At 40.9% G+C, this 24,202-nt stretch overlaps 1 protein-coding gene across 7 annotated transcripts in view; it reads left to right on the top strand.

Annotated features, from left to right (window-relative positions):
- The window catches only part of SNX13 (sorting nexin 13), a 129,864-nt gene that overhangs the window by 55,775 nt on the left and 49,887 nt on the right, over positions 1-24,202 (top strand). For all 7 annotated transcript variants that reach the window (XM_074195432.1, XM_074195429.1, XM_074195428.1 and 4 more), the window contains 7 exons: positions 2,148-2,236; positions 7,907-7,990; positions 10,381-10,519; positions 16,002-16,090; positions 19,024-19,123; positions 19,679-19,872; positions 23,129-23,233. In XM_074195432.1, the coding sequence (XP_074051533.1) occupies positions 2,148-2,236; positions 7,907-7,990; positions 10,381-10,519; positions 16,002-16,090; positions 19,024-19,123; positions 19,679-19,872; positions 23,129-23,233 (800 nt within the window). The remainder of the gene's footprint in view (positions 1-2,147; positions 2,237-7,906; positions 7,991-10,380; positions 10,520-16,001; positions 16,091-19,023; positions 19,124-19,678; positions 19,873-23,128; positions 23,234-24,202) is intronic.

The raw sequence follows: 24,202 nt of genomic DNA, 5'->3' as shown, positions 1-24,202 counted from the left end.
TTTCTCACATATTTTAGCTAGCTTTGGAAGTCATACCTTTTTTCATTATGATACTTTGAGAAATGATTGCACTTTCTTTTCAGGATATGAGGTTAAACATCTAAGTTTGCTGCTAGGCAGCATGGTTCAGTGGCTAGTGAGCTGGACTTGTTGTCTGGCTGACCCAGGCAGGGCAATGTGCCCTAGGCAAATCATGCATGTTTTTGGGGAGGCCTCAGGTGGACCTGCTTGGTACTTGCCTCAGGTTGTTTTCACACTCAAATGAGATAATTCTATAGAGAGCTTTACAATTTAGAAAATGTTGCATAATTGCTTTTTTAAATATTATTATTATTATGTTCTTGTCACATTTTTATTTGAACTGTTTAAAACAAAAATCTCATATAGTAGCTTCATAGCTTACTTAACATTTACTGGGCTTTAACTACAAATGTGACTTTCATGTAATAGATATTTCCTGAAAAGTGAAATATTCAACACATTTTTAGAAATTGAATCATGATCAAATTGAACATTGATAGACAAGTTTAGGTATTTAGTTCTTGACTTGATTTTTGGTATTATCAGAGTGTAAAGTTTTCCCCATCCTTGTGGTCGAGAGATTCTAGGGGGAATAGAAATCCAGACTGCTCTTCAAAGGAAGCACACATTTTGTTCTGGCAGTAATAGTTATCCTTTATTTTCTTTCAGAACTGAGGGCCTTGTTGGTTTTCTGAAAGTAATGCCTCTGAAATGGGGAGTTAGATGCATTGAACTAGGGCTGATTGGAGAGACTTAGAATGGACTAGATCATGAGACAAATGGAAAGCCATGTATATTAGGAATTCTCTAGAATTGCTAGAATCTTAAAGGTGAGAAGTCCTGGATAGAGTAAGCGCAGCTCCTCTGGCAGAAGTTTGACTCTTCTATACAATATTCTTAATAAATCGTCTTCTTTGGCATTCCTAGCACATCACTCTAAACTGTAACTACCAACCATGCTTCTCTTTCTCAGATTTCGGAATGTATTTGGGTGAGATGCTGTTCATTACTTTCATTGTTTGCTTTCATTGTGAACAGCAGATTAAATTGATTGCCTTTTGACCATTTTTCAGAAAAAGAAATTTCTATTCAAATGGACCTTGGATTACAGAAATGGTTCTTTTGCCCAAACACACTGATTTAAAAGCAGAACTGAAAATATTTCCGAGGCAACTTGGGTCATTTATTTTTTCCCTAAAAAATCCAATTGGAGTAGTATAGTGCAGTGCCTTTTGAATATGGACACTACAGACTACCTGCTATGACTTTGTCCTAAAAACCTTTTGTCTATTCTTCTTTTAATGAATGCATCTTGATTTAGAGTAGCTCTGCCTGTTGAACGGATGATGCAGGAAGTTGGATTTGGTGGCATTGTCATCCAGCTCTAAATCTGGGAGCCTTCAAGCTCTGTGAGATGAACTTCTTATTGGCGTCTTCCTCTGGCCCCACAATTCAACTGAGACCAGATGGTAGCCTCTTGTATGAAGTGTATTTTGGCAGACCCAGGAAAAGCACCTGAAACTCAGAGTTTGCCTTTACAACGAAAATTTTGCCAAGATTTCTTTAGGATATGATTTATAACCTTATCTGAATATTTCCTTCAAATTCCTCCCATTTGAAAGACTAGTATTTGTTTGTGCTCATTATACTATTAGAATAGGATACAAGAAGTCAGATGGTCAACACTGTAAACTCTTCTTTGGAGGAAAGCTTCGTCTTTCATAATTTAAATTCTACATAGCATTCTGTAGATCTGTGGTTAAAACTAAGGAATTCAACTTGTCTCAGGGTGATTAATGCCCAGAATCTTATCTGGAGAACAGTAGAGAAGTGTCCATTTGTGTCTCGGTACTGGTATGTGCTTGTCGCCAAAGGCCCAGGCTGGTACAGTTAGAAAACTAGAGAGGTTTTCTTCTGAGAGAAAATAGCTCAGGAATGTCGAGTACAGAAGGAGTGCCTGCTCTAAGGGCAGGAAGAGTCTGAATCAGTGATCAGGCTGAGCCGCTTCCATAGACCTGGAGGCTTCCTCAATGGAAAGCTTCCTCCCCATAAAGTTGATTTGACAGCAGTAAAGTGTGGTCTGCAGATGCCCGGGGGGGACTGACCATTTGTTTTCTGCCTTCCAGGGTTCCTTAGGGATCTGTGTGAGGTTTTACTGTATTTGTTGCTACCTCCTGGAGACTTCCAGAACAAGATCATGAGATACTTTGTCAGGGTAAGTGGAACCTTCTTACTTGGCCACATGAGTCTGTGGAAGTCAGCTGGTCTGGGGTTCTCCCCCTTGGCTTTGTTGATAGCATAGTGAAGGAGGGGAGTCATTACCTTGGCACATCCTTATCATCACATGAAATCAAGTAAAGTTTGCAGGCCTCTCATTTCACTGGATAAACAGAATCCTAAAATCATAGCACTCTGGAGTTGGCAGGGATGCCAGAAGCTTTCCACTCTGTCTCCATTTAGGAGGAGCACATCCAAGGGAGGGTCCAACTCCATGGGGTGCTATCCTCAGAGGGCAGCCCTGCCATCTTCAGGTAGCCACTTCTCTGGCACAGCTCTCAGCACATGGAAACTTGAGCGTGGCACCACTTGTCTTCTGGTCCCTTTTTAACTCGCCGGCCCCTTCTCCCCCATTTCCTTTGGTTCTGCCCTTGGGCACCAAGCTGTCCAACCTCTCTTAGACATGCTGGCACCTCACATCCTTGAAGTCAGTGTCCTTGTGATGCTTCTCTTCTCCAAGCTACATAGTCCCACTTCCTTTAGGGAAAGTGATAGGTTTTGCCATCTTGGTGTGTCAGTGATGGAGCCCAAACCCAGACACATTGTTCCAATCAAAGCCGAGTGTGGAGATCCCAGGGTGCCCAGGGAAGTGAGGCGGCTCGCACTGTGCCATCCTCTCAAAACTGAGCTTCTGCTTCCTGTGCTCCCCATTCTTGCCAACTATTTCTCCCATCTTTAGCTTTCACCAGAACTTTCTTCAGTGTTACATTTTATTCCTCAATCTACTTTTATAGGATCAGGCTTCTTCTCCCTTAGAGATTTTGCTGCAGCTTGGAGTTCCCAGGAGTAAAGGCACCAGGGTGTCTGTCCTGAGCTCTCCTATGCATCCCAGCTAGAGCCCAGGTGAGCTTCCATGCCCTCATTCACTCCTCTCCAGTACTGGTTGTGGTGTGGATCGGCACATACGTTTAGGCACACATGGACACATGTGTGTGTATGGTGTGTTTACTTAGTGATCAGGATGATCTCCTGCTTTTAATTTCAAATGATTCTCTACTTTATACAGAGCAACTTATTTCTAGCAGTCATCAGTAGAATCTAAGTGTATATCCTCATGGGCATTTGAATAACTTCCAATTTTTTGGTTTAAATGATGTTTCTGTGGAACATTTTTTTACACTTTTTTTCATCTTTCCTCTTATTTCATTGGAATATTCTGAAGAATGAAAAATGATGAATATTTTTATAATTTTTGTTCCATATTTCTAAGTTACTTTACAGATTGGAGAATAGTGTAACCTTCTTTCAAAGGTTCAAAAAATACAGTAACAAATCAGTAGAGCTTCTTAGGTTCTTTAAAGGGATAAATGTGGGGCAGCTAGGTGGCACAGTGGATAGAGCTCAGGCCCTGGATTCAGGAGGACCTGAGTTTAATTTCGGCCTTAGACTCTTGATAATTGCCTAGCTGTGAGACCTTGGACAAGTCACTTGACCTCATTACCTTTAAATATAAATAAAAAAATTTTTAAGTGTTTAAAAAATAAAGGAACAATGTTTGTATTTTAAATTCCAAGCTAAAGTTTTCCCAGAAGGAGACAAGGGTACTTGTTTTTGTTTGTCCACTTCCCAAGTACAATTCTAGATTCATCATTGTTGTTGCTGGTCTATTAGGTGTAGCTTTCAGGTACCACTTACAAAAATGATGCTGGGGTGTTTTTATTTAACTTTTTGAGATCACTCTTGAGATTGTACCTTTTTTACATATAATGAGCTACTCTGAATTCCCTCCTATTATTCAGTGTTTTCATCTAACTCTGTAGGCTCTCATGAAGTTTTAGAAAAGACCAATGAAAAGAGAGTTACCTTTCTCCCCTCACCCCCACCCCTTTCCCCATCCTGGAGTCACTCTCACTGTTAAAATTGTTTGGACATCATCATCCCCATTCAATTATTGGCTCCTTGAGAGTTTGATTTTGCCTTTCTTTGTATTCCCAGAGTTTAGCAAAGTATACAGTTGGTTATTGATAAAGGCTTGGAGCCTGATTTTAAAATGAACTAAGATCCTAAATGTTAATAGAAACTTTCAATCACCTTGAAGATCCTTTGTCTGAATTCCAAATAGAGTCTTTTCCCTTTGAGGATTTGTTCCATTTTTGAGAGAAAGTTGATGTGTTAGTTACCTAGCTCCCATGGAATAGTCTCAGCATCATCTCGTGTAATACTGAATGAGCCTTCCATGTATAATAAGGAGACAAGATTCTTTCTTAAAAGAATGTGTAAGGAGGGGCGGCTAGGTGGCGTAGTGGATAAAGCACCGGCCCTGAAGTCAGGAGTACCTGGGTTCAAATCCAGTCTCAGACACTTAATAATTACCTAGCTGTGTGGCCTTGGGCAAGCCACTTAACCCTGTTTGCCTTACAAGAAAACCTAAAAAAAAAAAGTATAAGGAAAGAACCCAGACAGCTGCCCAAAGCTTCCCATTATTTCCTTTTTCCTCTCCTCCTAGAGAGTGAAAATAGTCATTATATGAGGGGAAGATTAGGGGATCAGAGTGATTGCAAGAAGGGATTGGAAGAACTAGCTCCTTAAACAGTAAGACTAAGACTCAGGGTCTCTACTTGTGAACCTGAGGGGTTGTAAGGAGCTTCCAAGGAAGTCTCTGGAGACTCTGCTGCTGATCCTCAAGTTCTCTTGTCTTTCCAAGGGGTGACTGGAGAAAGTGATCCGTTTTGAATTTGGAGGCCTAACAAAACTCAGAAATGTGTATGTCCACCCTTTATCTGAAGGGAAAGGGACAGCCAGGAGGTTCTCTTTGGCTGTATCCAGAGGGGTCTGTGTAAAGGACAGGGAAAAATAATTGAAGCTTTTACTTTACACCAAACTTTGGAGATATTCTTGTTAATGGAGAAGCACTAGAGGAATTTTGAGCCCACTTTTCTTTTTTTTATTTTTAAAAAAGTAGTAGGTTTTTTTTTCCCATTACATACATAGTTTTCAACATTCATTTTTGTAAGATTTGAAATTCCACATTTTTTCTTCGTCCCTTAATCTCCCCCCTCCCCAAGTCTGCTAGTCTGATATTGGTACAGTCATGCTAAACATATCTCCATATTAGTCATGTTGTGAAAGAAGAATCAGAACAAAAGGAAGAAACCACAGGGAAAAAAAAGTTGAAAAAAAAGAGTAAATCATCTGCTTTGTTCTGCATTCAGATTCCATAGTTTCTGCTCATTTCACTCAGCATCAGTGCTTGTAAGTCTTTCCAGGTTTTTCTGCAATCCCACCTGCTCATTGTTTCTTATACAACAATAGTATTCCATTATAATCACATACCACAACTTGTACAGCCCAATTGATGGGCAGTCCCCTCAGTTTTCAATTTCTCACCACCTGAAAAAGAACTGCTATGAATGTTTTTGTACACATGGATCTTTGCCTCTTTTTTATGATCTCTTTGAATTTAGACCTCCCAGGGGTGTAACTGGATCAGAGGGTATGCACAGTTTTATATCCTTTTTGGGCCTAGTTCCTAATTGCTCTCCAGAGTGGTTGGATCCAATCACAACTCCACCAACAGTGCATTAATGTCTCTGTTTTCCCACATCCCCTCCAACATTTGGCATTTCCCTTTTCTGCCAGTTTAGCCAGTATGACATGATACCTCAGAGTTGTTTCAATTTTCATTTCTCTATTCAAAAGTGATTTGGAGCATTTTTGAAGCATATAACTATAGATAACTTTAAATTCTTCATCTCATAACTGCTTTGTTCATATCTTTTGACCATTTATCAATTGAGGAATGATTTGTACTCTTACACATTTGACTCAGTTCTTTATATATATTTTAGAAATGAGGCCTTTATCAGAAATACTGACTGTGAAAATGATCTCCCAGCTTTTTGCTTCTAATCTTGGGTGTGTTGGTTTTGTTTGTGCAAATTTTAAATTTAATGTGTTCCAGATGATCCATTTTTACATTTCATAATGTGTTCTCTCTGTCTCGTTTGGTCATAAACCTCTTTTCTCCATCTGACAGGTAAGGATTCTTTGCTCTCCTAACTGGCTTATGGTATCACCCTTTATATCTAAATCAGAAGCTTCTTTCAGTCAGTCCAACAATCAGTGCCAGGGTAGGGCTGGACCCTGGCAAGACCTTTGAGGAGGTGATTCTCCAACAGGCCAGCCCTTTAGATCTGAGGAGGAGCCCTTAGAGTTCCTTGACAAGGGTTCCTCCAACCTTTTCTTTCTAAAAGCTTTGTTTACTGACGCTTGTCTTCCAGTCATTTCTTTGCTCTGTCACTGATTCAGTCCCATCGTGTTGCAGCACATCTGTACTGTCATCTCATATGAGTGCCTTTGCTGGGCAGGAGGTACCCATTCACACTGGCCTGTCTTCAGGCCCTTCACTGGTCAGACATGGGGCATCCACCCCAGTTGAGGACAATATCCTGTTAGGATATATTCCACAAAGCAAATTAAGGTCTGCATCTTGATCACTTTTCTCTGTTGTTTGTGGCTCTGCCCCCTTGAGCATAATCAGAGGTAGGCTTCTCTGAGCTCAGCATCCATAGCTGCTTCCACTGAGCCTTTTGTGACCTTCCATCGTCCCCCATCTCCTCTTGGATACTCTTCTTTACACAGTTTGTTATGTCTTCATTGTTCCTTTATTTTTTTAACACTTAAAAATTTTTTTTAAATTTATATTTAAGGTAATGAGGTTAAGTGACTTGTCTAAGGTGTTCCTTTCTCAAGTGGATCTGGCAAAATGGAACATGGCCCCATTTGTTTGCAGTTGTTAGCAGTGTCGTGGTATACCTTACCTCTCCCTCATACTGGCATTTTCTTGGTTTTCACTGTCAGATTTCCCCAGTCTCCTCTCTCTCTACCTTACCGTCATGACTATTTTACAGAGAGAGCCATCAAGAATCTTTGAAGGGCCCCATCCCTCTGTATTGTGCCTTTTTGTTGGGTCTGGGCCTTCTTTCCACACTTAGACAGAGGAAGACGAAAAGCCTCTTCACATTATTTCTACTCATTCTTTCATTCATTCAGCAGATAGTGACTAAAGGTCTTTGATTCTGAGCGTTGGACCCCCTTGTTGCTCTGAAGACTCAAAGGAATGATGACATTGTGTCTGTCCTCCTGGAGCTTTCTGAAGAGTAGTAACAGGGAGTAAATGAGAGAAGCATACAATTTGAATAGCCCAGCAGTTTGTTGAGGACCCCTTTATCCCTCCCATAGAGTTTTTTGTTTATGTGAATTTTATCTATGGGTATTTTCTATATTAAATATGAAAGCATTTTAGGATGAGAGTCCTTGGGTCACATTTTGAGAACCATTGGTATGGATAGGAAGCATTGCTGGGAGGAGATGTTCAGGAAAGCCTTCCTGTCAGGAAGGGTTCCCGAACAGTGAGAGCTCCAGGTGTTCGGGCCAGTTTTGCATCTAGGAGTTGGCAGGGAGCCCATCAAAATAAGCTCACTCCTTATTTTAGCATCCATACTAATGTTTCTGAAATTTTTTCTTGCTCACTGTTTGAAAGTTTTACAATGTTTGACCTTTTGTGGATGGATCATTTGAGTTCGTGGCAGAATCAAGAATTTTATTCATAAATGTACAGATGAAAAGTAGGAGAGAGAGAGATTGACTTTCATTTGTTTATTTTCAGGAAATCCTTGCACGTGGAATTCTTCTTCCCTTAATAAACCAACTCAGTGATCCTGATTATATTAATCAGTATATCATATGGATGGTAAGGGCTGTAAGATTCTTTTAAACTTCAACCTAATATATTAAAAAATATAATTTGAAATTGTGTAGTTGCTTATTAAAATGGGCCTGGTTTAAGCAAAGAAAGTGAAATTGAATGGAAAATGTCTTTATGAAGATGACAGGTCAGCTTACATGTGAATGTGCAATATTGTATTTGGTAATAATTGTAACACCTCAGCACTGGGATGGGCCTCAGAGCTCATAGAATCTCATCCTACCCCAAACAGAACTTTCTCTTCAGTTTTCTCATGACATAGTTAGTCATCTCAGGCTCCTTGAGATAAATCTTTCTATGCTGGGTCAGGTATGATGACTTCCTCCTAGATGGGAAGTGTGGTGAGCTTTGAGAGCCTCCTATGCAGCTCAACTCCTCCTTATGGGCTGAGCAGATCTCTCAGAGGGTCTGCCCCAAACATAGGATTCACTTATTTGGGACCCCTGCCCCCCCCCTTCTGTTTTTGGCCAGTTGAAGCAGTGATTCTGTAAAGAAAGGTTGTCTGACTGCCCAACATTTAAGGCCTATTTAATATTTATGTGGGCTATGAGGAGAGCTGGCTCAACATCTTAGGGAGAAACCGAGTCAGGAGTTAGTGAATTTGGATTCAGGGTCTTCCTGTCTCTCATTTGCATTGTGGTCTTAGGCCATTTACCCGTTCTCCCTAATTCTCTGTTGCTCATCCCTAAAATAATGTGGTGGCATTGGGTTACCTTAGGGTTAATTCCAGCAATAAAACTCGCTATTTTTGTGATTCAGAGGTAGCTGGGCTTCTGCCATGTTTAACCATATTTATTTCCTAGTAATGGTAGCACCTCAATTTTGTATTTTGTATAATTGCCTCTAGTAACATGGGACATTGAAATCTATATCATCTTCTGAAAACAGTTATTTGAAAAGACTAAGTGTACATGCAATTAAGTAGTATCCTTAGTGTTGCAGTACAATTTGCTGCAGAATAGACATATTCTTAAAATGGATCTTTCTTGGGGTGGTGAATATCCAAAGGGACACCAATTTTCCTGTGACTTCTAGCCTAAAATCCTAAGCAGAGACCCCTCAAAAGTTCCTATAGATTGGATTGGAAATATGTATGTCAACAGGAAGAGGTAAATGCTATATCTTCCCTGGAATGCTTTCTTATACTTTGGAAAGTCTCACTCACTGTACTGGCATTACCTCTGCAGAGTTGGCTCCCTGCTCTGACCTTCTGACTCTACTCCCACTAATGAATGTCTCATGAAGTTTGGTTCCTCTCTCATTTTTATGACTGTTTGTGATGATGAGGAGAAGAGAGCTTGGTTTGCCTGCTCCGGTGCCTTCTTCACCAGCTGGCAGTCCTGGGTTGGACATTGGAGGTAGTGGCCATGTACCTGGACACAAAGCCACTGAAGAGCCAGGATCCTTCCTCCAAAGTTTTACCTGGTTCACATTCCAACTGGAGGAAGGGGCCACTCTCTCTTGGAACTTCTTTTATCTGTTTTTATTGACTCTCCTTCCCTAAGACACAAACAAAACCTCAATGCTGAGTCAGTTTTAGCATGACTTACTCTATCACTGTTTGTAAATAGGGGTGGAAAATAATGTTTAAAATATTTGGAAAGCTCACCAGAAAAGCTTCAACAGCTGTCACATTTAATGAAATTTTGTGTATATATTAAATTATCATATACTTATATACCTGTAGAAATATAACAGGCATATTGAATGCACACATATGTCTATGTGTGTGTTAAATAATTTTATTAAGTCCTGAAAGGACTTTTAGGACTTCAGGGATTGGTCTGCTTTGAAAAATACATTTGTTCTGTTTAAAGTTGGGATGTGTTAAATGAAACCTTTGAAAGTTTTCAGGCATATAAGCAATAAGAAGATCATGATAATTCTTAGAATTTTTGGCTTCTTGTAATCTGCCAGTTTTGATAACAGAGCTGCCCTCTGGTGAAGGAGGCACTGAGCAGCCAAATCAAGACCCTTTCTCACCATCACATACAGCCAGAAAAATGAGAGAGGAACCGAGCTTCATGAGCCATTCATTAATGAGAATGGAGTCAGAAGGGCAGAGCAAGGATCCTTACATTTCTCTTGTTAAAATGAATGTTCCCTTTCCCAAAATGCTTTCTGTGTCTTTGCATTAAAAAAAAAAGTCTAAAATTGTTTAGCTTGAAGGGTTGGCTACATTCAAATTATTTGGAGTTTTTTTTTAATATTTGGTGCATTTCAAGTAATTTTTAAAAAATTCTTCTTTGTGACTGGTCAAGGTATAATAAAAGTGAACCTTAGTCCATTTGGACAAGAATGGATTAAGCATTTGTAGAGACACAATTTTTCTTAACTCATGAACTGGCCTAAATTTTCAGATTTTTGTCCCATAGATCCGTGATTCCAATTGCAACTATGAGGCCTTTATGAACATTATTAAATTAAGTGACAACGTGGGTGAGCTCGAAGCAGTTAGGGATAAGGCTATGGAAGAATTGCAGTATCTTCGATCCCTAGATACTGCAGGTGATGGTGAGTATGTGAAGGCTCCTTAAGTACCTGAATCTTAGACTTTGGGATTCCCACATCACCTTTGTCTTTAAAGCTAGGCATGGAATTGTATTTCAGGATATCTCCTCTACCAAGTGTGAAGGCTGTGAAGTCAATATGGGAGCCATTGTCATACTTACCTTTTTTTTGTGAAAGTCAGTGGCACTTTCCCAGAACTTGTTCATTAATGAAAAGCAGATTTTTGTATTGCCTGCTACAACCACAGTGTGTGTGTGTGTGTGTGTGTGTGTGTGTGTGTGTGTGTGTGTGTGTGTATACTATGATGGAGGAGACAGACATTCCAGAAGGCACAGTAGAAGGACTGGGTGAACTTTGGATGAATGAACTCAACCCTTGAGAGGGGGAAGGGAAAGAGGAATTAGGTGGTAATGGATGTTGAGTGGGGTTTGGATGATCTACAGGAGTTCAGTTATTGGGATGTGAAGGGTTATGATCACTTTTTGCTTGTGGAGTTTAAGATAAGTCTTTGGGACAGCTAGATCAAGATGTCCATCAAGTTGGAGATGAAAGTCAGTAGAGAGGTTAGGGCTGAATAAATCAGTTTCAGAGTTATTAGTATGGTTATAGAAATGAGATGTAACTCAGTTGTATAAAGGAATAAATGAATGACCAGTAATATTAGTGGTCAAAATTTCCTTTTTTTGAGTCTTCTTTAGTTGTGGCTGGAGCTCTTACAAGAACCATTATCTTCAGGCTGCTTCTCCCTAGGTTGACTTCTTGGCTGAAGACCCTGACCTGGAAGTCTTTTTACTCCTCTGGTTCTTGGACTCAGAGTCCTGGACCATCTCCATCATCATCTGAAGGGAGATGGGATTTGAAGTATTATTGGGAAACATGCTGCTTCATCTGTGTTTCCTGTGACTGCCTTGCAGGAACCAGTTGGTTGATACCCCTAAGGAGATAGAGCTTAAAGACTCTTTGACTCCTTATCCAAAACAAAGGAAGTTTGAATGAACACACACACACACACACACACACACACACACACAGTACCCCCAAATCAACAGATACTAGTAGGGATGGATAGAGGAGTGTTCAGAGAGAGAATAATACTGAGAGGAAATTGTTAAAAGTGCAACAAATTTCCTAATCATGAAAGAAGAAAAAAAGAAATGCAGAAAACTAGAATTCCAGAGTATCCCCCAACTGATTAACATTGTTTCTGAGGAAAGCTTGGGAGTCCTTAAGGAAGTTCCTGGCTTCTCTCTGCTATCTTTTGTGAGTGTGTGTGTTGGGGGGGGTGTCCCCCAATTGGAAAAGTGCCAAACATATTGTCCTATATGATTGTAATGGAATATTATTATTTTCTGGCCACTGGACCCAGATGACTCTGGAGAAGAAAGTGAGACTGGTGACTTAGTACAACAACCCCTCACTCAAATCTGGTTCATGTGCTTGTCATGGCATCATCTCCACTGATGACATGGTCTTCTTCAAGAATGAAGGACAAACATTATTATTTCCTAAGAAATAATAAAATGAATTTATAGTCTTTTTTTTAGGTTTTTTTTTTTTTTGTAAGGCAAATGGGGTTAAGTGGCTTGCCCAAGGCCACACAGCTAGGTAATTATTAAGTGTCTGAGACTGGATTTGAACCCAGGTACTCTTGACTCCAAGGCTAGTGCTTTATCTACTATGCCACCTAGCCGCCCCTGAATTTATAGTCTTAATGGAATATGAGGTAGTGCAAAGGGAAGTGAATGGAATGATGAGAACTTTTAAAAATTTATTTATTTATTAAAGATTTTATTTATTTTGAGTTTTACAATTTTCCCCTAGTCTTAATTCCCTCTCCCATCCCCCGACAGAAAGCAGTCTGTCAGTCTTTACTGTGTTTCCATGTTGTACATTGATCCAAATTGAGTGTGATGAGAGAGAAACATATCCTTAAGGAAGAGACAAAAAGTATAAGAGATAACACGATCAGGCAATAAGATAGTAGGTTTTTTTCCCTAAATTAAAGGGAATAGTCCTTGAACTTTGTTCAAACTCCACGGCTCTTTATCTGGATACAGATGGTATTCTCCATTGCAGACAGCTCAAAATTGTCCCTGATTGTTGCACTGATGGAATAAGCAAGTCCATCAAGGTTGATCATCACCCCCATGTTGCTGTTAGGATGTACATTGTTTTTCTGGTTCTGTTCATCTCACTCAGCATCAGTTCATACATCCTCCCAGGCTTCCCTGAATTCCCGTCCCTCCTGGTTTCTAATAGAACAATAGTGTTCCATGACGTACATAGACCACAGTTTGCTAAGCCATTCCCCAACTGAAGGACATTTACTTGATTTCCAATTCTTTGCCACCACAAACAGGGCTGCCATAAATATTTTTGTACAAGTGATGTTTTTACCCTTTTTCATCATCTCTTCAGGGTATAGACCCAGTAGTGGTATTGCTGGATCAGAGGGTATGCACATTTTTGTTGCCCTTTGGGCATGGTTCCAAATTTCTTTCTAGAAATGTTGGATGATAAAGAGAACTTTTTTTACAGGAAGAATGAAAAACAATTTTAAAAGGCTTCAAATTGCTCATCAAATGTAAAGACCATCCATGCCTCTGAAGGACTTTTGATGAAGCCTGTTATTCACCTCCTGGTATTGGTAATGGGCTTAGACACGATCTCTATGTAGATTCATTTTGATTTACTTTAATTGGGGGGGGGGGAGTCAAGAGGGCTAGCAAATTCAACAGGATTGGAAAGGATTAGTTTACATCCCAACAGGGTCAATGCCAAGGAATGTTCAAATTACTGAACAATTGTGCACATTTCACACACCAGCAAGGTTATACTTAAGATTTTGCAAATTAGATAGGCTTTAGCCATTTGTGAACTGAGAATTAGCAGAGGAGTAGATTGGTTTATGAAGAGGAAGAGGAATTTGAGAACAGATTACCATTATTCACTGGATTATGGAGAAAGCAAAGGAGTTCCAGAAAAATAGCTATTTCTGCTTCATTGACTTTGAACATGTGGATCACAACAAAATGAGGCAAATCCTCAAAGAAATGGGAGCCCCAGATCATCTTGTCTCCTAAGACTGTATGTGGGTTAAGAAGGAAGCTTTAGAACTGAATGTGGAACAACCAATCAGTTGCTCAATCAAGTTAAAAATGGAAAAAGAGGGGCGGCTAGGTGGCTCAGTAGATAGAGTACCAGCCCTGGAGTCAGGAGTATCTGAGTTCAAATCTGGTCTCAGACACTTAATAGTTACCTAGCTGTGTGGCCTTGGGCAAGCCACTTAACCCCATTGCCTTGCAAAAAAAAAAAATGGAAAAAGAGCATGACAAGACTGTATATTGTTCTTTACTTCTTTAATTGACATTCAAATGCCAGGCTGTACAAATCAAACGTCAGAATTAAGGTTTCTGAGGGAAATATCAGCAATCTCAGGTATGCAGTCTCTTTTACCACTCTGAGAACAGGAAACGAAGAGGAATTAAGCCTCTTGATGAAAGGGGGAAAAAGAAAGTAAACCATGGTTTGAAACTTAGCATTTAAAAAATACCAGCTAAGATTTTGGTAACTGGTCTCATCATTCTCTGGCAAATGGAGGGAGAAAAAAATGGAAGCAGTGTAATATTTTATATTCTTGGGCTCAGAAGTCACTGTAAAAGGTAACTGTAGCCATGAAATTAAGAGCTGCCCCTTGGAAGGAAAGCTGTGGCAAATTTGGACAGCAAAGATCTTCTAGTAAAAACTATGTAGGGAGGGCGGCTAGGTGGCGCAGTGGATAGAACACCAGCCCTGGAGTCAGGAGTATCTGAGTTCAAGTCCGGCCTCAGACACTTAATAATTACCTAGCTGTGTGGCCTTGGGCAAGTCACTTAACTCTGTTTGCCTTGCAAAAAAACAAACAAAACTACGTAAGGCTGGGAGAGTTGAACCCCAAGGAAAGTTGAGCTGTGCACAGTTGATGCTTTCAACTTGGGAGCTAGAGAAGACTTTTAAGAGTCCCTTGATCAACAGTGATAAATCAATAAAAATTTAAAGAGATTCAGACTGTACACTGGAAGGTCTGATACTGAAACTGAAGCTCAAATACTTTTTCTAAACAATGAGAAGGCAGGACTCATTGGAAAAGGTCCTACATTGGGAAAGATTGAAGGCAAAAGGAAAAGGGGATGGCAGAGGATGTTCTGGATGCAAGGAACATGAGATTTATTTGGACAAATTTTGAGAGATTAGCAGAGGACAGAAGGGCCTGGGGTGCTGGGGTCTATGGGGTCATAAAAAGTAGGATGTGACTGAATAATCAACAAACAACACTCAAGGGTACTAGCTATTGTGGTGCCAAAAAGCAAAGGGCAATTGGAGCATTTTTTAAACATGCACAGAAAAACATAGGAGGACCATAAGAAAGAAGTAGAGCCAAGTTGGACAGCTTTGTTAAATGTTTAATTCGAAATTTATTTTATATGTGTGTGTGTGTGTGTGTGTGTGTGTGTTTAAAAAGTAAGTTTTATAAGATGGTAATTTATGGTTTCCTATATAGTTCTTTTAGGTATTTTTAATTTGGAAAAAGCCTTTTAGATGTTTAAATTCAGAATAAAAATAATAGAAGCAAAGAAAGCACTGTCAGCTAGGAATCTCTGAGAACCTCCTAAATAAAAATAGAAACATTAATGAAAACACCAGCACATCTATTGAACAAACACTAATTTTTTCTTAGTCACCACACGTAGATTGTCATCTCCTTCAAGGAAAAGGAGCCATCTGTGATTCCTCTGTTCTTGTAGCTTCCCTTTGGGCTAACATTGCCTAGCATTGATTCGTCACTAATCAAATGTTCATTAAAAGCACTGATTGTCTTTGTGGTGTGTTTGCATGGGGTCTCCTCAATGGAGCAGGGGTCCCTCCTTGCAGCTCTAAAGGGAGCTGTTCTCTCCTTACCAACACAAACTTTGTATGTGCTCCCCAGATGCTTCAGATCCTCACACTTGAACCTTTGTTCCTGTGCGAGTGTCCATAGCCGAAGCCAATGTGGGTCTTACCCTTTTCCATTTGTGCCTAGCTCCCTGCTTCTTCCCAAAATGAGCCATTTGTGATTTCCGTAAGAGTAGTGGAATCATGGTTAATATGCTACTAAAATTTGTAATGTCTTCATTGTTTTATATACATAAATATATATATATATATTGCATATATCATTTATATTAGATGAGCATGCTTAGATCTTTGCCATGTATCAAATTTTCTTTATTGTCTGATAATAAGCAAATGAAGTGATGAAATAGAATATGATTTTTTACTATTACCCAAGGAGTGATAATATCAGAACAAGTATCAGTTTATTTTAATTTGACACATTTTATTATTCAAATTTTATATTTCATTGAAATGAAAAATGAAGGATTTTTGTTAAATGGTAATATTTACATATTTAAATATTATAAATAAATAACAGTTTCTAATGGATATTCATTGTGTTTATTTTTAGATATCAACACTATCAAAAATCAAATTAATAGTTTGTTATTTGTAAAGAAAGTATGTGACTCCAGAATACAGAGGTTGCAGTCAGGCAAAGTAAGTAATGTATTTTTGAATTAATATTTAATGATGAATAATTAAATTTAACTGAAACATCAACAGATTTTATGGATTGTAAACCAGATAGAGAAACATTGAATTAGATTTGCTACTTTACAAAATACCTTTGTTCAGATTGTTTTTCCCTTATGTGCTTGCTTCTGTGTTGCAAAAATATTTAAATATTGCAAAATTGCACTAAAGCACATATGAACTGTCACACGCAAGCTGCACTCATTGTCAGCGACTTAAGTTACTAAAATTGGCTTTTGCTCAGAAACAGGTGTTTTTTAACTTGGTTTTTTTTTAAGTTGTCAGTCTCCTCTTCTCTCTCTCTCTCTCTCTCTCTCTGTCTCTGTCTCTGTCTTTGTCTCTCTGTCTCTCCTCTGTCTCTCTCCCTCTTTCTTCCCCTACCCTGTGTGTGTGTGTAAAGTTCATTTCTTTGGAGCACTGAGTGGGCAGGAGTTCTGTAGAAGATTGAAGGGGACACTTGGTGAAGAATTGGCAGAGGTTCAGAAGGTGTGGGGGCCACCCTTTGTGACAGTCGAGGTGCCATCCACATTGACATTGTGGCTCCCCCTGAGAACCCTGTGCCTGCTGCTTCAACGTGGGGTCATGTGACTCCTTGCAGACTGGAGCATGTTAGGTTCTAAGTGGTTCCCATTGGGTGGGCCCTTCTGAAGGAGTTGGATCCCAGGCTGCTCCCCAGGATCATCCATGGACTCCAGTCAGCCTTGACCTTTCCATGGTCAGTCATTTGAAGACCTAGACTTAGCATCCCTGTAACATTCATAAGAGAGTGAAGGATTAACATGGCATGTGTGTGCATTAGTGCCCAAAGAAGTTTTCCATCCTCTTGTCAGACCTGGAAATGGGCCCTGACTGGTTCTTGAGAGGACGCTGTAAGACAGGAGGGTCCTGAGCACTTCTTTTGTGGTTCAGCTCCTGGTGTGTCCAGGGCATGTTCCATTTGTACCCTTTGGACCTGAGGGAGTTTGGCATTTTTAAAATTATGAGATTGAGTTGTCATCAGGTGTTTCCTCACTGTCTGATATCCCAGTTGTGTTAAACACTGAGGTACAAAGAGAAGCAAAGATCAGTCACTTCTCTCAAAGAGCTTGTGGTCCGACCAGGGGACCAACCTGCTAGCCTGGAGGAGACTGGGTGAATGGCAGAGGTACGGTGGGAAGGCATTGGTCCTGAGGGGGAGGGTGAACAAGTGGGGCTTAGCTGAGACTCAAAGGGACCCGTAAGACTGGTGTATGTGGAGAAGAATCAGGTGAGGAAGGGCTTTAGAAACCAAGGAGATCCTGAGGTCATAGGAAACCACTGGAGCCTGTCGAGTACAAGGCGGCATGATCAGGATTGAATTTTCAGAGATGATTTGGCAGACTGGAGTGGGGAGACTAGGAGACCCAGCCACAAACTGTTATTGCAGTAGTACCTACTCCTTAGGAAGTGACAGAATTATTGACTACAAATATTTTGATAGTGAGAGAGGTCTAGAGGATTGGATTTTGTAGAAGAAAAAGATAGTTCTGAACTCATTTATCATAAAACTCATCCTATTAAGTGAACAACAGATGAAAAAACTGGGGCCTAGATAAGACAACTCTGTCTAGATTGACTCTTTATTTCTTGTCATTGGTCAGTAATTTCAGCCTTGAATGACCCTTCATGACTCCGTTTGGGGTTTTCCTGGCAGATAGTGTGGAGTGATTGGCCATTTTCTTCTCAGCTCATTATACACATGAGGAAGCTGAGACAAGATAAATGTCTGAGGATGTAATTGAACTCAGATCTGTCTAATTGAACTCAGCTGTCTAAACACTCTCTGCACAAGGCCTTACTGCCCCTTATTTCTAAGGAAAAAGTATCCAAGAACCAGAGGTGCTTACAAAGGAGGAGATAAGTGTAAATTAAAGTTTTCCTTAATTCTTTTAAAGATTGATTTCCCTGCACCCTTAACTAGATGCCTGAATTATATACTAAACTAATCTGGCCCAATATTTAAGTATCAGGGCTTCAGAAGAGAAGGTAGTGGTGGTTGTGGAGATGGTTCTCAGCGTGGGCCATTTCTGGGATGAAAGACCAATTGCTTGTCTGGGTCCCAGAGGTCAGCTCCTTTGTTCTTTGGTTTGTAAGCCAGAGACAACTTGCAGGGTGTGTTTTCACAACTAAAGGATTGTTTTGGAGCATTTCACATTTTACCTCACAGGTTCTTTATGGCTTTGTGTGTCTGAGTCTCCTTATTCTGCATCATTGATCATGATACAGACTTGATTCCCTGTTACCGCTGAGAAATGGCTGATCTAGGGACTGGGGGCATGGGGGCTTCCAGAGAGCCAAGTTTCCTTTGAATTGTCTCAGAAGAGACCATTTGGTAAGGTACAAACACTCCTTTATCTGGAGTTGGACGTGAGACTGTAAGACTTGGGTCTTGGGCAAGGTAGGTATGCTTAGGTTTCTAATCTGTCAAATGGGAACAGGGATGTGGATGATAGCTGTGAGTTCATTAGCTAGGAAGAGTGGGCCAAGGAAGGGGAGTTCTGGCACCAGGGTCCTGAGGCTGGCCTGGAATCCAAATCTTCTTGTCTTTGAGGATAGCTCTTTGTTCATGACTCTCCATGCCCTTCATTGAAAATTTCATTTAAAACAGTGGAATAATGAGGTCCCTGGCAGGGAGACAAGTGGGCTGGGATGGGCAGGAGGTAGCTGTTATCCTTCTCTGGCCACACCACAACTAGAGGAAAATCTCCTAGGGGTTAGATCTGGTGATGGGATTATTATTATTTGCTTTTTTTACATAAGGTGGGAAATCTGCCCCATGCCTTTTTTCTCTTGGTTATTTTCTATTAAGTTAAAATTCATATCACAAAAGAGTATTGAAAGAGAGAGCTAATGTTGTAACCTTTCCCCTGTCTTTTCAGGAAATAGATACTGTGAAACTGGCCGCACACTTTGGAAAACTTTGCACAGTCCCCTTGGACAGCATTCTGGTAGACAATGTTGCACTACAATTTTTCATGGGTAGGTACAACTTTAAATGAAAACAAGTTTGGTCTTTAAGATAATAATAAGAAAAATCTGTGTCCCAGATTCTTTATGTTACCAGCAAAATCTGGTTGAGTTTGTAACACATTTTCAGGATCCAATGCTCATCTTTGCTGATTTTGGAGCTTGGAGATGTGCTGGTCCTCACATTCCATCAGCATCAGGAGCTCTGGGCCTTTCTTATTTTTGAGAATTGGTTCTTTGTGATAGAAGCATCTGTACTGTGGAAAATAAGCCATGTTGGGAAAATATCAACTTTTCTAAAAGGAATTTTATAGGTCTTAATTGATATCACAATATTATTGTATAATGACTAGTTCCTAAAGGACAAAGACTGCCCTTGGGGGCTGAGGCCCTGGCCTGACTGTCCTTGGTCCTTAAGTCCTGGACATTGGAGGTTTTGAACCGATTTTTTTTCAAGAGTCCATGTTCCTCTGTTTTCAATTTCCCATGACTTTTAATAGAATGAGACGCCAATATGTAATTTTATCTTACATCAGAATTAATGAGCCTGGGGGTTTTGCCTGTTAGATTACATGCAGCAGACTGGAGGTCAAGCTCATCTCTTCTTCTGGATGACGGTGGAAGGGTACCGGGTGACGGCCCAGCAGCAACTGGAGGTCCTCCTGAGCCGCCAGAAAGATGGGAGGCATCAGACCAACCAAACCAAAGGTCTCTTAAGAGCTGCTGCGGTCGGGATCTATGAACAGTACTTGTCGGAAAAGGTAGAGACAAGTTTGAGTTTCATTTTTAGCTGATTCTTTGCCACAGTTGGCAAAGTGTGTAAAGTTTTGTCATCAGGTACCTGGAATGTAAACCTTGCTCTTGTCATCAGGGACCATCTGATTTGCTTTTGAGAAGTAATAGGCAGGGGCGGCTAGGTGGCGCAGTGGATAGAGCACCAGTCCTGGATTCAGGAGGACCTGGGTTCAAATCTGTTCTCAGACACTTAATAATTACCTAGCTGTGTGGCCTTGGGCAAACCAATTAACCCCATTGCCTAGCAAAAACCTTAGAGAGAGAGAGAGAGAGAGAGAGAGAAAGTAATAGGCAGTTGGAGTTTTTTAAAGAAGATATTATTAAGGAGATTTTTATTTATTGCAATGGTTTTTGATTCTTTAACATATCATTAAAATCTGTACTCTTAGAAACAAAGTGTTTGTCCCCAAATGCTCTCCTCTTTTTGTCTATTCAAAGTTTGATTTCACTGTTCATATATATATATATATATATATATATACATATCAATACATAATCTTTTTAAAAAATTTCTTAAATCTTCTTAATTGTCTTCAGTTGTGATTTTTAGAAATAGAGAGAAATAGTATAATGGAGTTTTTTTTCTCTGAGCCAGTCACAGTTAAAGTTTTTCCATAAAAAAGAAACAACTTAACCTTATTCCCTCAACTCCTTTTTTAAGTATTGTGTTTTCTATGTCATCGAACCTAAGATTAGTTTTTTTGGTGAGTCAGCTTTGGATCAACATCATAGGGCACAGCCTTGATGGTGGTTGGGACAAAACCCTGTAGTGGGCATTTCCCAGGAGTGCCAGGACTCGGGCTGATGATGCTGCCTTGGGGTTTGGGGTAATTGTGGGTCTGTTCTGGCCTGAAACCTTAGACTTGAGCTGAGAACTGTCCAGAGTTTTCCCACAAGTTTCACAGCCTGATGAAGTGAATTGGAGAGTGAGTCCCACTTGTGTTTGAGGCTGGCAGGGAGAGCAAGGAGGGAAGATGTCTCCTGGCAGATTTCATATTTGCAGAAAGAAAAGATTCAGTCCAGGTTGTCTTGAAGTGAGATGGGTGACCTCCCTGAGGCATCAGCCCCCCCCCCCCCAGGTTCTTGAGTTGAGCCTCCAGGGCTGGGCCCAGCTGGCATTCTTGACATCCCCGGTGTCCAGCACAAGGCCTGTGGCATGTATTGAGGGCTCATGTGCTTGCTATTTGGATGACAGGAGGGGCTGTAATCATTTCAAGCTGTTTCAAACTATCTTTGTTTCCTGATGAAGTTGAGTGAATTAGGACAGGCAGCAACAAGTAGGACACTTCATATCCTCCTGACCCTGGCTCGTGCTCCAGTGTGTCGGGCGTTGTCATAATCCCTGGGGGTCCCAGCCTGGAGCCAGAGGCCCGTAGGCATGCACCTGGTGCTCTGTCTGCTAAGGCCTGGGGATACTCTGGGCAGTAGCATGTCCCTAAAAGCCTGCCTTCTATTGATGTGAGCAACCGAGAAATACCCAGGCACACCCGCAGTGGATAGAGTGTAAATGAGTCTGCTACTTCAGAGGGAGGACATTAGCAGCTGGGGCCAGCCAGGGGCTTAGGCAGAAAGGTGGAGCCCGGGAAAGGAAGAAGCTTAGCAGAGAGGCGCAGGGAATGACACTGCCAGGCAAAGACAGGCAAAGTCAGGAGATGGAGGGTTGAACTCTGAGGGAGAGGAGGGTGGAAGAAGGCTGGGAAAGAGTGAAGGAGCCAAGTAGGCAGCAGTCTCCTTGCCAATCCAAGTTGAGATGGGTCCAGCCTTTGTGGCCACTACTCATGGCTTACCCAAGATGGCCAGTAGGTGAGGTGCCAAGAGGTGCCCAGGATCACAGGAGCCTTCCTTTCATTCTCTTGATTTGGCCTGTATACCAGAGGGCCACACACACAACAAGGAGGGGAACCAGAGTCTATGAAGTGCCAACCCTCTCTAACCATCCTGGGAGGCAGGTGCTGTTACTGAGCAACTGCAGGTCAGTGATGGGGTGAGCCCAGATCTGAGGCACTGTGGCCCCTCCCCTATGTCTCTTTGGGGAGATCCAGAGCCCTTCTTGTTTAGCACGAGTGGTGGTCTGTACCTACAACCTGAGCAGCTTTCCTGGTGTTGTCCCATGACTGGGAGCCTACAGGCACTCCAAGCTCCTTCCTCCTGCCACTCAGGTCTGGACCTGCATCTAGCTGACCTGGAGATGCTGACTGATAGATGAGCTTGATGTGTTGTCCATCAGAGATCTTTCGGGATAGTCCCCAAAAACATCTTGAAAAGAGAACTTCTGATGCTCTGCACATGACCTGTAATGGTCTTCAGCCCCTTTTCCCAATTTTGTTGCGGCTGATGCTTTCAGCTTCATTAAGAACCAGAGCAGGACTGGTTATGGGAGCAGGAATGATAGCAAGAATAACCACCACAGTAGTTTTTACGTAGTAGATTTTACTCTTCAACTTTCATCATCCTTAATGGTGAAAGAGACTTGTTAAAAAAACTCAGATCTTTTCCATTTTTCTTTTGATTTCTTCTGAATTGATCTTATATGGGAAGGACTGAGACTTAAGACTATCTCAGAGGGCCAAGCCACACCAGCCAGTGATAAAAGTAATGGCTGGAGCATTTTTTTATTCAAAATAAAATTATAATCTTTTTGCATCAGTTGATTCTTCTGGTCTTTTTAGTGTTAAATGAGCTTGGGAAACTGGAACTATTTAGGGGCGATGATTTTTTTTTTTTTTAGTTTTTGCAAGGCTGTGGAGTTAAGTGACTTGCCCAAGACCACACAGCTAGGTAATTATTAAGTGTCTGAGGCCGGATTTGGACTCAGGTACTCCTGACTCCAGGGCTGGTGCTCTATCCACTGTGCTACCTAGCCACCCTCCACTGTGCCACCTAGCCACCCAATGATTTCTTTTTTTAATTTTTTTTTATTTAAGGCAATGGGGTTAAGAGTGACTTGCCCAAGGCCACACAGCTAGGCAATAATTAAGTGTCTGAGACCGGATTTGAACTCAGGTCCTCCTGACTCCAGGGTTGGTGCTCTATTCACTGAGTCACTAGCTGCCCCCAGTGATGATTTCTTGGGGAAGAGTATGAAAAAGAGAACCAAGTAGCCTCTTGACCTCTGGTTGTTGGCATATGAACTTGAAAAAAAACCAGGGGGCCCCTTTGATAAGAATTCCCTTACTTGGCCATCCTGAACTTTGGGTTTTCTGTCTGCTTTGTTTCCTTTAGGCATCGCCAAGAGTTCACATCGATGACTACTTGGTAGCCAAGTTAGCAGATACACTGAACCATCAGGATCCAACGCCTGAGATTTTTGATGACATCCAAAGGAAGGTATTGTAGAACAAGTGTGAGTCTTAGGATGAATAGGGTTTTTATTTGTTTTATTTAGGTTGTTTGATCTTTTCTTGGGTTTTTCCAAAACTATAAGGTAGTTGAATATAGGAATTCCACTGCTTCTGAAAAGCCAACTTGCTTGACGTATTTAGTTACCTGTTTTCATTTTTGGCTGGGGCTGCTGCGTTGCAGTCTGTCCTTGTGGAGCCCTTGCCTTTGGTCCTACCTCTCAGGAAGGAATAGTAGTTTTCAAGTGCTCTGGGGGCAAAGAGCCACTTGTTTGTTTGTGGTTTTTAAAAAGACTAATACTCACTTTTTATCTCATTTTTAACTACATTTATAGAAATTCATTTTTCAAATTTTCTTTTTGTTAGTGAAAAACAGTTCACTCCTGGATCTTAGGGAGAAAATTGTCTTCTCATCTATTATGTACCTTCATACAATAATTGCTTGTTTTCCAGAAAATGATTGAAACTTTAAGAAATTCTGAATATAAATTAAAGTTTCACAAATACATGTCAACACCAAAATGAGAAATCTCCCATGTATTTTCTCTCATTTTTTTTTCTTTTGTGAGTAGAATGTTCTGCCTTCTAAATGTTCAGTTAAATGTATTCTTATACTTGAGAGCAAATTTGCCTTGGATGGGGCCAACGTTCAGACTCACTCGGGTTCAGTGCAGCGAGGACTGACATCCAGGCGCAGAAGTGCTCCTGGTTGGGTTGGCCTTCCAGTCTGTCCAGCTCCTGACCTTTCCTTTTGGATGGGTACTGCTTGGATTTTGATTTTTGATGACGCCACCCCTCCTCTTGTCCTGCCACATCTTGTTTCAAGTAGGACTTTGACCTACCAGCAGTTTCTTTACCATAGTGTTAGTCAATCTACAAATGCACCTTTGATATGTCAGGCTGGCACCGTGTGTGGGGTGCTGGGGATACAAAGACTGAAAGGGACTTCCTGCTATTC

Source organism: Macrotis lagotis, chromosome 7, assembly GCF_037893015.1.
Source record: "Macrotis lagotis isolate mMagLag1 chromosome 7, bilby.v1.9.chrom.fasta, whole genome shotgun sequence".
In the NCBI taxonomy this organism is placed as follows: domain Eukaryota; kingdom Metazoa; phylum Chordata; class Mammalia; order Peramelemorphia; family Peramelidae; genus Macrotis; species Macrotis lagotis.
The sequence above is the reverse complement of the archived record's forward strand: the minus strand, read 5'-3'. Positions and strand labels throughout refer to the sequence as shown.